The sequence below is a fragment of the Mesoplodon bidens genome (genome assembly GCF_964165515.1).
Source record: "Mesoplodon bidens genome assembly, chromosome: 15".
Taxonomy (NCBI): Eukaryota; Metazoa; Chordata; class Mammalia; order Artiodactyla; family Ziphiidae; genus Mesoplodon; species Mesoplodon bidens.
The window spans coordinates 10,477,516-10,491,706 of record NC_138171.1 but is presented as its reverse complement, the minus strand read 5'-3'; the positions used below and the strand labels follow the sequence as shown (position 1 = coordinate 10,491,706).

The 14,191-nt window shown below is 45.9% G+C and overlaps 1 protein-coding gene across 2 annotated transcripts in view; it reads right to left on the bottom strand.

The window, feature by feature from the left end:
* The window catches only part of ATP9A (ATPase phospholipid transporting 9A (putative)), a 134,980-nt gene that overhangs the window by 20,657 nt on the left and 100,132 nt on the right, over window positions 1-14,191 (bottom strand). For both annotated transcript variants that reach the window (XM_081255888.1, XM_081255889.1), the window contains exons 16-19: window positions 11,273-11,365; window positions 9,987-10,070; window positions 8,450-8,620; window positions 6,823-6,921 (exon numbers count right to left, since the gene is read on the bottom strand). In XM_081255888.1, the coding sequence (XP_081112014.1) occupies window positions 6,823-6,921; window positions 8,450-8,620; window positions 9,987-10,070; window positions 11,273-11,365 (447 nt within the window). The remainder of the gene's footprint in view (window positions 1-6,822; window positions 6,922-8,449; window positions 8,621-9,986; window positions 10,071-11,272; window positions 11,366-14,191) is intronic.

The following is a 14,191-nucleotide window of genomic DNA, read 5'->3' as shown; positions in this document are numbered from 1 at the left end:
ATGAATAAGTGAGCTGGAAGACAAAACGGTGGAAATAACTGCTGAGGAGCAGAATAAAGAATGAAAAGAACTGAAGACCATCTCAGAGACCTCTGGGATAACAATAAATGCGCCAACATTCAAATTATAGGGTCCCAGAAGAAGAAGAGAAAAAGAAAGGGTCTGGGAAAATATCTGAAGAGATTATAGTAGAAAACTTCCCTAACATGGGAAAGGAATTAGTCACCCAAGTCCAGGAAGCACAGAGAGTCCCATACAGGATAAACCCTAGGAGAAACACACCAAGACACATATTAATCAGACTAACAAAAATTAAATTCAAAGAAAAAATATTAAAAGCAGCAAGGGTAAAGCAAAAAATAACATACAAAGGAATCCCCATAAGGTTATCAGCTGATTTTTCAGCAGAAACTCTGCATGCCAGAAGGGAGTGGCAGGATATACTTAAAGTGATGAAAGAGAAAAACCTATAACCAAGATTACTCTACCCAGCAAGGATCTCATTCAGATTCAACAGAGAAATCAAAAGCTTTCAGATGAGCAAAAGCTAAGAGAATTCAGCACCACCAAGCGAGCTTTACAACAAATGCTAAGGAAACTTCTCTAGGCAGGATACACAAGAGAAGAAGCAGACCCACAAAAACAAACCCAAAACAATTAAGAAAACGGTAATAGCAACATACATATCGATAATAACCTTGAGTGTAAATGGATTAAATGCCCCAACCAAAAGACACAGACTAGCTGAATGGATACAAAAACAGGACCCATATATATGCTGTCTACAAGAGACCCACTTCAGACCTAGGGACACATACACACTGAAAGTGAAGGGATGGGAAAAGATATTCCATACAAATGGAAATCAAAAGAAAGCTGGAGTAGCAATACTTGTATCAGATAAAATAGACTTTAAAATAAAGACTGTTAGAAGAGATAAGGAAGGACACTACATAATGATCAAGGGATCAATCCAAGAAAAAGCTAAAACAATTATAAATGTTTATGCACCCAAAATAGGAACACCTCAATACATAAGGCAAATGCTAACAACCATGGAAGTGGAAATTGACAGTAACACTAAAATAGTAGGGGACTTTAACGCCCCACTTACACCAATAGACAGATCATCCAAACAGAAAATAAATAAGGAAACACAAGCTTTAAATGACACAATAGGTCAGATACATTTAATTGACATTTATAGAACATTCCACATGAAAGTGGCAAAATACACTTTCTTCTCAAGTGCACACAGAACATTCTCCAGGATAGATCACATCTTGGGTCACAAATCAAGCCTTGGAAAATTTAAGAAAACTGAAATCGTATCAAGCATCTTTTCTGACCACAACATGATGAAATTGGAAATCAATTACAGGGGAAAAAAACTGTAAAAAAACATAAATACATGGAGGCTAAACAGTGCACTACTAAATAACCAAGAGATCACTGAAGAAATCAAAGAAGAAATTTTAAAAAAACATAGAAACAAATGACAACAAAAACACAACGACCCAAAACCTATGGCATGTAGCAAAAGCAGTTCTAAGAGGGAAGTTTATAGCAATTCAATCTCACCTCAAGAAACAAGAAAAATCTCAAATAAACCATCTAACCCTACACCTAAAGCAACTAGAGAAAGAAGAACAAAGAAAACCCAAAGTCAGTAGAAGGAAAGAAATCATAAAGATCAGAGCAGAAATAGATGAAATAGAAATGAAGAAAACAATAGCAAAGATCAATAAAATGAAAAGCTGGTTCTTTGAGAAGATAAACAAAATTGATAAACCCTTAGCCAGACTCATCAGGAAAAAAAGGGAGAGGATGCAAATCAATAAAATTAGAAATGAAAAAGGAGAAATCACAACTGACACTGCAGAAATACAAAGGATTATGAGAGACTACTACAAACAACTATATACCAATAAAATGGACAACCACGAAGAAATGGACAAATTCTTGGAAAGGTACAATTTTCCAAGACTCAATCAGGAAGAATTAGAAAATATAAACAGACCTATCAAAGTAATGAAATTGAAACTAATTAAAAATCTTCCAATAAACAAAAGTCCAGGACCAGATGGCTTCAAAGGCGAATTCTATCAAACATTTAGAGAAGAGCTAACACAGATCCTTCTCAAACTCTTCCAAAAAACTCCAGAGGGAGGAACACTCGCAAATTCATTCTACAAAGCCATCACCCTGATACCAAAACCAGAAAAAGATATCACAAAAAAAGAAAATTATAGACCACTATCACTGATGAACATCGATGCAAAAATCCTGAACAAAATACTAGCAAACAGAGTCCAACAACACATTAAAAGGATCATACACCACGATCAAGTAGGATTTATCCCAGGGATGCGAGGATTCTTCAATATACACAAATCAATCAATGTGATACGCTATATTAACAAATTGAAGAATAAAAACCACATGATCATCTCAACAGATGCAGTAAAAGCTTTTGACAAAATTCAACACCCATTTATAATTAAAACTCTCCAGAAAATGGGCATAGAGGGAACCTACCTCAACATAATAAAGGCCATATATGACAAACCCACAGAAAGCATCATAATCAATGGTGAAAAACTGAAAGCATTTCCTCTAAGATCAGGAACAAGATAAGGATGTCCACTCTCGCCACTCTTATTCAACACAGTTTTGGAAGTCCTAGCCACAGAAATCAGAGAAGAAAAAGAAATAAAAGGCATACAAATTGGAAAAGAAGAAGTAAAACTGTCACTGTTTGCAGATGACATGATACTATACATAGAAAATCCTTGATGCCACCAGAAAACTACTAGAACTAATCAATGAATTTGGTAAGGTTGCAGGATACAAAATTAATGCACAGAAATCTCTAGCAATCCTATACACTAACAACGAAAAATCAGAAAGAGAAATTAAGGAAACAATCCCATTTACCATCACAACAAAAAGAATAAAATACCTAGGATAAACCGACCTAAGGAGGCAAAAGACTTGTCAGAAAACTATAAGACACTGATGAAAGAAATCAAAGATGACACAAACAGATGGAGAAATATACCATGTTCTTGGATTGGAAGAATCAATATTGTGAAAATGACTGTACTACCCAAAGCAATCTACAGATGCAATGCAATCCCTATCAAACTACCAATGGCATTCTTCACAGAATTAGAACAAAAAAATTTTACAATTCGTATGGAAACACAAAAGACCCTGAATAGCCAAAGCAATCTTGAGAAAGAAAAACAGAGCTGGAGGAATCAGCCTCTCTGACTTCAAACTATACTACAAAGCTAAAGTAATCAAGACAGTATGGTACTGGCACAAAAACAGAAACATAGATCAATGGTACAGGATAGAAAGCCCAGAGATAAACCCATGCACATATGGTCACCTAATTTATGACAAAGGAGGCAAGAACATACAATGGTGGTTCTTCAATAAGTGGTGCTGGGAAAACTGGACAGTTACATGTAAAAGAATGAAATTAGAACACTCCCCAAGACCATACACAAAAATAAACTCCAAATGGATTAAAGACCTAAATGTAAGACCAGACACTATAAAACTCTCAGAGGAAAACACAGGAAGAACACTCTTTGACATAAATCACAGCAAGATCTCTTTTGACCCAACTCCTAGAGTAATGAAAATAAAAACAAAACTAAATAAATTGGACCAAATTAAACTTCAAAGCTTTTGCACAGCGAAAGAAACCATAAACAAGATGAAAAGACAACCCTCAGAATGGGAGAAAATATTTGCAAATGAAACAATGGACAAAGGATTAATCTCCTGGGCTTCCCTGGTGGCGCAGTGGTTGAGAGTCCGCCTGCCGATGCAGGGGACGCGGGTTCGTGCCCCGGTCCGGGAGAATCCCACATGCCGCGGAGCAGCTGGGCCCATGAGCCATGGCCGCTGAGCCTGTGCCTCCAGAGCCTGTGCTCCACAGCGGGAGAGGCCACAACAGTGAGAGGCCCGTGTACCGCAGAAAAAAAAAAAAAAAAAGATTAATCTCCAAAATATACAAACAGCTCATGGAGCTCAATATCAAAAAAAACAAACAATCCAATTAAAAAATGGGCAGAACACCTAAATAGACATTTCACCAAATACGACATACAGATGGTCAAGAGGCACATAAAAAGATGCTCAACATCACTAATTATTAGAGAAATGCAAATCAAAATTACGAGGTATCACTTCACACTGGTCAGAATGGCCATTATCAAAAAATCTAGAATCAATAAATGCTGGAAACGGTGTGGTGAAAAGGGAACCCTCCTGCACTGTTGGTGGGAATATAAATTCATACAACCACTATGGAGAACAGTATGGAAGTTCCTTAAGAAACTAAAAACAGAACTACCATATGACCCAGCAATCCCACTACTGGGCATATACCCTGAGAAAACCATAATTCAAAAAAAGACATGTACCACAATGTTCACTGCAGCATTATTTACAATAGCCAGGACATGGAACCAACCTAAATGTCCATCGACAGATGAATGGGTAAAGAAGATGTGGCACATATATACAATGGAATATTATTCAGCCATAAAAAAACCCGAAATTCTTTTTAGTGAGGTGGACGGACCTAGATTCTATCATACAGAGTGAAGTCAGAAAGAGAAAAACAAATACTGTATGCTAACACATATATATGGAATCTAAAAAAAAAAAATGGTACTGATAAACCTAATGGCAGGGCAGAAATAAAGACGTAGACATAGAGAATGGACTTGAGGCCACGGGGGTGGAGGGGGAAGCTGGGGCAAAGTGAGAGAGTGGCATGGACATATATACACTACCAAATGTAAAACAGACAGGAGCCACATAGCACAGGGAGATCAGCTCAGTGCTTTGTGACCACCTAGAGGGGTGGGATAGGGAGGGTGGGAGGGAGGCTCAAGAGGGAGGGGATATGGGGATATATGTATGCATACATCTGATGCACTTTGTTGTACAACAGAAACTAACACAGTATTGTGAAGCAATTATACTCCAATAAAGATCTATTAAAAAATTAAAAAATTAAATAAAATAAATAAGCCACAAGATATATTGTACAGCACAGGGAATATAGACAGTATTTTATAACTATAAATGGAATATAAGTTTTAAAAACTGTGAATCAGTGTGTTGCACACCTGAAACATATAATATTGTACATCAACTACACTTCAATAAAAAAATTTTTAATTAAAAAATATATTTATTATTGATTCATTAACACTAGACTCATGGCCAACAGGACCATAACTCATGCCTGGAGGAAGCTTATCTCCAGGAGGCTCGTCACAGCCTTCCTGCACTCAGGGATATGGTCAGTACCCAGCTCTGTGCTGGGGGCCATGCTAAACAGTGAAATTGCTAACAAAAAACCCCACAAAAATGCAAAAAACGTGGCACTGAGTAGACTGAAAAGGACCCTTGCGTCCGCCTGAGAGCTGAGACAAGAAGGCAGAGGAGGCTTCCCTGGTGGCGCAGTGGTTAAGAATCCGCCTGCCAATGCAGGGGACATGGGTTCGAGCCCTGGTCCGGGAAGATCCCACATGCCGTGGAGCAACTAAGCCCGTGCGCCACAACTACTGAGCCTGCGCTCTAGAGCCCACGAGCCACAACTACTGAGCCCACGTGCCACAACTACTGAGTCTGTGCTCTAGAGCCCACGAGCCACAACTACTGAGCCCACGTGCCACAACTACTGAAGCCCACGCGCCTAGAGCCCGTGCTCTGCAACAAGAAAAGCCACCGCAATGAGAAGCCCGTGCACCGCAACGAAGAGTAGCCCCCGCTCGCCGCAACTAGAGAAAGACTGTGCGCAGCAACGCAGCCAAAAATAAATCAATAACTTTTTTTTAAAAAGGCAGAGCACCGCCCCTCTCCACCTCAGCTGGGAACTCACTCGTCAGATGACTCAGACTTTCCACTGCTGTGCGTGCAGCCATATAGGGCTCTGAAAGCACCTCGAGTATTGATTTTCGGGTTACAAACAAGTTTTAGTGAGTGGGTGAATTTGCAAATACAGCATCCATGAACAATGAGGATCCACTGTATCTGTCTCCACACGATGCTGGTTGTGCTAGTCCCGAAACTGCTGGATTTCATAAAGCTTCAACGGGCTATAGACCAAAGGCAGGGGTATGGGGGGGAGACCCCCAAAACATCTAGATCCAGTTGTTTGGCTTGGTAGCTCTGATGACAGATAAGCAGGACCACCACATCTGGCCCCAGAGGGGACCTAGTGCCCCTCCCAACTCCCAACTCAGTAAGGCCAATCACAGTCCTTGGCTTCGAGCCCTGCAGCAGCTCCTTGTGCCTGCACCGTTTGGGCCAAGCGCTGGCCACCAGGGCAGGGAATTCATTTGCCACCCAAAACGCCTCCTTCTAAAGGTTCCTCAAGGGCTTCCTTCAGGAGGGCAGACAGGCCAGTACCTGCGATCTGGAACTGATTTCCTACCCAAGGACTTGGCGTTGAAGGGTTCAGGGAAACCCCAGACTTGTACGAACAATTTCACATCCATGAGCTCATCTGCATCCTTCACGCTGATCATGCCTAACTCCCGTCAGCTCCTCAAAGGGACCACAGCCAGCACCAGGTTAGGAACACAGGTTAACACGGGGCGGTAACCAGGTGCTCCTGCACCACCACCAGCAGGAATCGTTGAGCCTCGCCTGGGTCATTCAGTGATCCACCCAAACCAACGACGTGAGCTCCCGCCACCCCCCACCCAGGGGTCCACGCGAGGCTATGAGGTTACAGGGCACACGGCAGCATCAGCCCACAGGGCCCCAGAGCAGAGAACGCTTTACCAGCCGAAAAACGTGGATGTCTTGGTTTCTGGTCACCAGATGTGCATTCTTTGCTGTGCATGTAGCTGTCTCCAGCTTGTCGCCCGTCAGCATCCAAACCTGAAATTACCGCATGGAAGGGGTCCCCTTGGTTAGTGTTTGAGGCTAGCCTGTCGCCTGTGTCAGCCGAGTTTCCAAACACATCGAGCTGAACTTGATACGTTCCATTTACCTCCTTGAGGCCTACAATGTCCCCAACGAACCACAGGAAAGGGCCCAGTTCAAGGGTTTCAAGACCTTGGGCGTCTGCCGCTGGTGGCAGCAAAAGCTGGTGTGGCACTTCTGAAAAACCGGCCGCATGCTGCAGTAGACATCGTAAAACTCAACCTCTGCCCTCCTAATCCCCGTTCTGGAAATTTTTCTTAAAGCAATAAATAATCTCAAAGAAGGGGAAGGCTGTATGCACGAGGGGTCACTTCCATGTCCCACAGGAAACACTGGTTTGTCACGTCCCATAGGGTCTTTCTACGCGGCCGGATGCCCCCGAGCAATCTCAGGGGGCTGAACCCTAACTAAAACGCCGATAGTAAACGTGCCAGGTTCGTCCTCGCCTCATAACTGAGCACTGTGTGTCTCACTATTGCAGGCTCAGAGAGGGTAGGTGACTTGCCCAAAGCCACAGAGCTAGTTCCTGTCCCAACCAGGCCCAGAACCCAGGTCTTCAGAGTCTAAACGGATGTGCTTCCTACCCTGCTGATTCACCCATTAACCCTCTGTTCTCTCTGCTCCCAGTGGGGAAGTGGGGTGGGGGCCTTAGAGTCATCGGACAAAGGAAATCTTGGCAGCAGGGCAAGCGCAGGAAAGAAAATAACCACAAAGGTTCCCCGAGTGTTTACCGTGCGGGGCACCTGTTAAGTGCTGTGCATCGTTCCTTCACAGTAACTTTATGAGGTGGGAAACGGAGGCCCAGGCCTCATCCGTCCTGCTGACATCGCCCCACTCACAGGCACTCCTGCCAGATGCGGGCCCAAGGACGCAGCCTAGAGCTGCTCTGGGCAGAGGCAGGCAGCTTAACCTACATATTTTCAGGAGCTTCTAGCTGATGAGTTTGCTAATCCCTTGCTTGGGTCCGCTGAGATGCAGCCCGCTCCCCAGACGCCCTCTACTGGCGTCTCCGGATTAAACTACTAGATATGTATTTTTTGGCCCCAAACAAAAATGTAAATATGGCAGTTTGTTGGGGCAGATGGTCACTCTGTTGGGTGGTCATTCAGTTACCCAGACCAAAAGACAGACGGTTGGCTGGCCGGACACTCAACAAGAATATAACAAACACTGCAAATGCGCGGGACACAGCTGGTCCTGAGAGCTAAGGAGATGCTCTCAGTCCTGTCTTCATGGAGCCCGGCATGCAGAGGGGAAGCCGGCAGCAAAAGCAGACACACAAGACGTCTTCCACAGCTGTCAAGGATGGGAGGGCTACAGGTCACTGTCCGAGCCCGGTTCCCTGTCACTACTTCCATCCTCGGCCCCGCCTCCCCCCATCTCTAATTTTCACCCTCCGCTGACGGGATCACTGGTCTAAGTCTGGAATTCACTGCCATGCGGCAACCTATTTCAGCAGTGGGTCCAGGCAGGCTCACCCTACCTTGATGCCGGCGTTCCTCAGGGTCTCCAGGGTGGGCCTTACGTCCGCCTGGAGCTGGTCCTCCACCCCTGTCAGGCACAGCAGCTCCATCTCCATCTCCAGGCTCTCGATCACTGTGGCCACTTTGAGGGAACGGTCGTGCACACTCAGCTTGGCCTGGACATAACGGGCCTGGGACACACCAGGGGACACTGTCACCGCTTAGGATGGGGAGGTGCAAGGCGGACCAACTGGCAGTGGGAGCGTCTCATCCCCGCCACACAGGGCAGGGACCCCAGCACCTGGGTGAACCTCAAAGGGGTGAAACTGAGACCTCCAGCCTCCTTCCCAGTTCATCAGTCCAGACGCTGGAGCTGGACAGACCGGAGCTCCACCCTTTGCTCTACACTCCCCTGCTGTGCAACTTCTAGCAGGTCACTTAACTTCTCTGAGCCTCAGTTGTTTTCCTCCCCGAAGAGGAAATAACAGCCCCAACCTCACTGGGTTTTTACAAGGATTAGTACAACTCAAGATCTCAAAAGACAGTAGGTTCTCCCCACACAGCATATGCTCTGTAACCAAGAACTCTTGACCACCAGGTTGTCTAAAGACAAAGTCTTACTTCCAAAGACCATCGACCCAACCCTTCTGTTTATCCCCTCTTTACGGTGTTAACAAAGATACAGCTGTCACAAAGCATATGCCTTTAAAATGGAAAGAAAGGTAGAATTTTATCAGGGCTAGAACTCTCGTTAAATAAAACTTTACAAAGAACTCAAGCACATAAAAGAGACAGACCCAAGCACGGTTTCTCTGGATGGAGCAGGACAAGGGCCGCAGAAGCCTTTCCCCGAACCTGGTCTCTTTCCCCTTCAGTCATGTGTAAATACATTCATTCAGCTTTGTGCCAGGACTGGGGGTACAACAAGGACCCTCCCCTCAAGGAACACACAACCCATGGGACGAGATGACAATTAACAAGACATATTTATACTGGAAGCCTTGGTAGTGAAAGTCAATGATTGAGTTCAAATCCAACATTTTTTACAGCTTAAAAAAATTAGGGCTCCAAGAAGGTTTACAATTTCAAATTTGAAGGTTTCACTTCAAATTTTTCAGAAGGTTTACAATGACTATCCTAAGTGTTGGGGTACAAGGGCAAACCAAACTGATAAAGTCTCTGCTCCCAAAAAGATTTTATTCCAGAAAGAAGCTATCAAAAAGAATGTGAAAATACATACATAAACAAAGTCATTACAGCTGGTGATAAATGCAATGAAGAAAGTTCAACAGGGTGACGATGGGGCGTGATGAGGTGGGGCTGCTTTAGATGGGGGAATGCAGGAAGACTTCTCAGAGGAGGCGGCATTTGAGCTGAGACCCAAAGGAAGTGAGGGAGGGGGGCCTTGGAGCTCTGTGAGGGAGGAGAGGACCAGGCAGAGAGAAGAACCTGGTGTGCTCAGAAATGATGTCAGTCTGGCCAGAGCAGAATGAGGGAGGGGAAGATGGAGAGGTGAGTGGGGCTAAAAAGTAAAAGAAAAGTCACAGAACCACTGACCTCAAAGTCTTGATACTGCTCCTCTGCCAGAGATTTCTTCGCCACCACAAGCACCCGCAGCCCTTCCCGGGCCATGTTTCCACACTGAAAAGCAAACCCCGGTCAGCGGAGAGCCGCACTAAGGGCTCTGTATCCTGGACTCTCTCTGGGGAGGGCTGGAGGCTGAAGTGGATGCCCCTCCCAGGGGGCCAGTGCAACGGCAAATCAGATCGCTGCTTTCCCCTAAAGCAGTCTCTCTCAGCAAACCTTCCAAAGGGGTCTCAAAATTTCAGTCAATGCAGTAAGATCTCAGAGACTAATCTGGGTTTCTGGCTCGTTGGAAAAACCGAACCTTTGACGAGAGCACTTTCCCAAATGACCACAGCCAGTGATACTGAAAGGCGGCTGTTTCCACACGGTCCCACGAAACATAGCTGTCAAGTGAAGAATATTCCAACACGTTCAACGCACAAAGTGTGATGCTGTCAGGAAACACGTTCCGGCCCGTTTCATTCACCTGAGTTACCTGCCTGGCCCCTGTCGGCATTTGGGTTTGTTACTCACTAACTGGAAATATGATATTACTGAACATAAAATGTGAATTCTGCACCTGGAGATGGGAGATGAAACAGAAATGGCCTGACAGACTGGAGAGTTCCTTCCCTCCCTGCTGCAGCCAATTCCCACGTCACAAACTGGGACAAGGCAGCCTGTGACGGGGCCCCACGATGCCCGCCTCCTGGTACCCACACCCTTGTATGTTCACCTGCCCTGAGTGTGCACTGGACCCAGTGCCTTGTTCCTAACAGACAGAATGTGGCAAAGTAAAGGGAGGTCGTTTCCAAGAAGGTCACTTCTCTCTGTTTCATCTCTGTTCCCACGCTTGCTGTCTCAGATGAAGCCAGGACCACCTGTACGCTGCCTTATGGAGAGACCCACATGGCAAGGGATGTGGCTGCCTCCAGCCTAGAGGCACTGAGGAGCTGAATCCTGCCCATGACCACTAAGTGGGCTGGGAAGTGGGTCCTGCCCCAGCTGAGCCTTCAGATGAGACCCCAGCCTCGGGTGACCCCTTGACCAAAGCCTAAGAGACCCTGAGCTGAGGACCCAGCTAAGCTGTGCCTGGATTGCTGATTCGCAGAAACTGTAAGAAATAACACGCGTCCTCCTAAGCTGCTAAATTTGGGGGTGATTTGTTACATAGCCCCAGAAAACGCATGCAGGGACCCATCTCACTATTCCATGCAAGGGACCGACTCCAGGACACGCATCCGAGGCCCCGTTTCCACACCCCACGTCATGCTTACCTCTTCCTCCAGCCAGTCGTTGTACTGCACGATGCCAGCCATGACGACATCCGCTCCCTTCATGTAAAACGTAATCTCCCCAGTCGATTCATCCTAGAGGGGGGGCCGGGAGGAATGAACACCCAAGAGGAACACTTGTGTTCCGCTCCAGTGGCCGCTTCCCACGAGAGATGCTGCACAAAGTGTACTCAGTGGACGCCCGTGTTTTCTCACTTGGCCGAAGATGAAAAGTGAGAGGGGAGCCTCACTTTGGGGCAAAGGCCACAGACAACAAGAAAACTCAAAGCATTTGGAAAATCATTAAATGATGAAAGCAAGATCAAAAGGATTGAAGAACTCTGTTTTTACAGTTATTGCTGTTCTAAGGGGAATATCTTACAGTGTGAGGACTGACCCTCACACTGTAAGATAATTTTAAATTTATACGCGGGGCTGCCAGTGTTGCCAAAACGTGGTCTACAGGAAAGAGTTGGGAAGTAAGATAATTCTCGAGATCAGGGTTGCTCAGCCTTGGCACTGTTAATATTTGGGGCTGGAGAATTCTTTCCCATGACGGGGCTGGACTCTGCATTGCACCATCTCCTGCGGCATCCCTAGCTCACTAGATGCCAGCAGCAATCCCCATGGTGACAACCAAAATGTCTCCAGACGTTAACAAATGTCCCCTGGGGGACACATTGCCTCAGTTGACAGCTACTGCTCTAGACAACGTGGGACCCTTACGTCTACCTGAGGACTTAGCTAGAGAGCAAAGTACCCAGATTTTCTGTTCACACTGACCAGATTTTCTGGGGAGAGGGTGACATCACAGCACAGACATCAGATGCTTAGACCCGGCACCAGCTGCCAGCTGTGTGCACCGGGACAAGCTACTTCTTTTCTCTAGACCTCAGTCTCCTCCTCTGTAAAATCGGGATCCTAACAACTCTTACCATATAGCTTGCTGGGGCTTAAACGAGATCATCTACATAGAGCAGGTAGCAAAGGGCCTACATCCACAGAAAATGCTCACCCAGTGTTATTATTCCTGTTGGGGTGACAGTCACTCCTCAAGACCCTCAGTCGCACTGTTTGTAGAAAACAAGGTTTAAGCCGGGGGTCTGAATGGGGGTGGTTTTGCCCCCAGGGGACTTCCGACAATGTCTGGACACATATTTGATTGTCTCAACTGGGAGGTGCTACTGGCATCTAGTGGGTGGAGACCAAGGATGCTGCTAACCGTCCTACAATGCACAGGGCAGTCCCCGCAACAGGGAATCATCCCGCCCCAAATGTCAATGGTGCTGAGGCTGAGAAACCCTGGCTTTAAGGAATGATGGTAAAATCGTCAATTCTTATCCCATGACTCTTTCCTCACAGACCTGCATCACAGGGAGGCTGGAGGCAATGGAGATGGGCAAGGCTAACTGAGCATGGCCATCACCACCTTGGGCCTAAATTCTGCTACCCCAGGAGGCCCAGAATGCATGCCTGTAAGCTCTTCATCCAATAGGAAATAAATACCCAAGGCCAAATCAGTGGTATAGCTTCATCTACTAAAGTAACTTCTGAACGCCTCTGATCACGGACAATCTTTTAGAACAACATGCTTACTCATAAAAGCACCCACAGGCCACGAGCAGGCACCTGCACTTTAAAAGCATTAGAACTGCAGGCTGCTTCTTTGATGGATTACATCTATGCCTGCTTGTGACTCGGGCCAAAGATAGCCGTGGGGTCTGAACATGAAAGCATCCGAGGTTTCTTTTTCCTTTCGCCTTCACCCAAATGCTGCTCTGGGAAATAACGTCCCCCTCCCCAGCTTCCTCTACTCCAGAAGGGGCTCAAGAGAACTCGGACATCTTGTCCAATATAAATACTGTACCGACTGTCTCCTCCCGTTAGTCATTTCCTCCCACCAAGTTCATCACAAGGTTACTTCGTTCCCATATTATGGCAAGATTACGCTATAAATTTACAGAGGTCTGCCGGTTGTGCTGCACTGTTTTGGGGCCTCATCGTTTTCCACTGTGGTCTGACTCTGGCACCTGTTCAAAGGCCTCTTTTATTCAGACAGTGACAAGGGTATGATCTATACCAATGACCCAACTGCAGCACGCCAAGGGGGAAGGGGGAGGGGAGGGGAGGGGAGGGGAACATCCGGTAACACAACAAACACAAAACTGGCGACACAGAGACAAACACGCAAGCCCCAACGAAACCAGCTTCTCTAACCTCACTGACCTTCTCAGAGGAGAGATTCACACAAAGACCAGACCTTGCTTGGTGAGGGGTAAGAAGATGCTGCACAGAACCGGCAACGAGCTCACACATGTTTAAGAGGGTTGATGAGCCAGGTGAGAGAACAAAACTATAACTGTCAACTGTCATAAAACCAGGTTGAGAACCATTTTATAATTGAGGGAAAACTTCCTCACATCAGGTAACTGGGCAGTTACTTTCAAACAACAGACAGAAAAGATGGCCATATCAGAACAGAGTCTCTCAGCCCTGGCACGATGAACATTTGGGGCTGGAACATTCTTTGGTATGAGGCTGTCCTGACCTCTATCCACTAGATGCCAGGGGCACCACCCTCTGAGCTGTAACAACCAAAAATGTCCCCAGATGTGTCCCCATGTCCCCTGGGGGCAAGATGGCCCCAGGATGAGGATCACTTCGTGAAAGGAGAATAGTGAGATTCGTGCTAAGTGGAGAGCTAGCTCCACAGCCCTGGGCATGGATTTGCACCCTGCAACACCAAAGACAGAGAGGGAGACAGGTCAGAAAACAAAACTATTAGCAAAATAATATGCATCACATTAAAGACAGCCTAACAAAGATGGATGTGCACAGATTCATTGTTAGTAGTGAGAGATGGAAAACAACCTAAGTATCCAAGAAAGGAATATTTGATTAAATAATGCTACATTTTTTCAG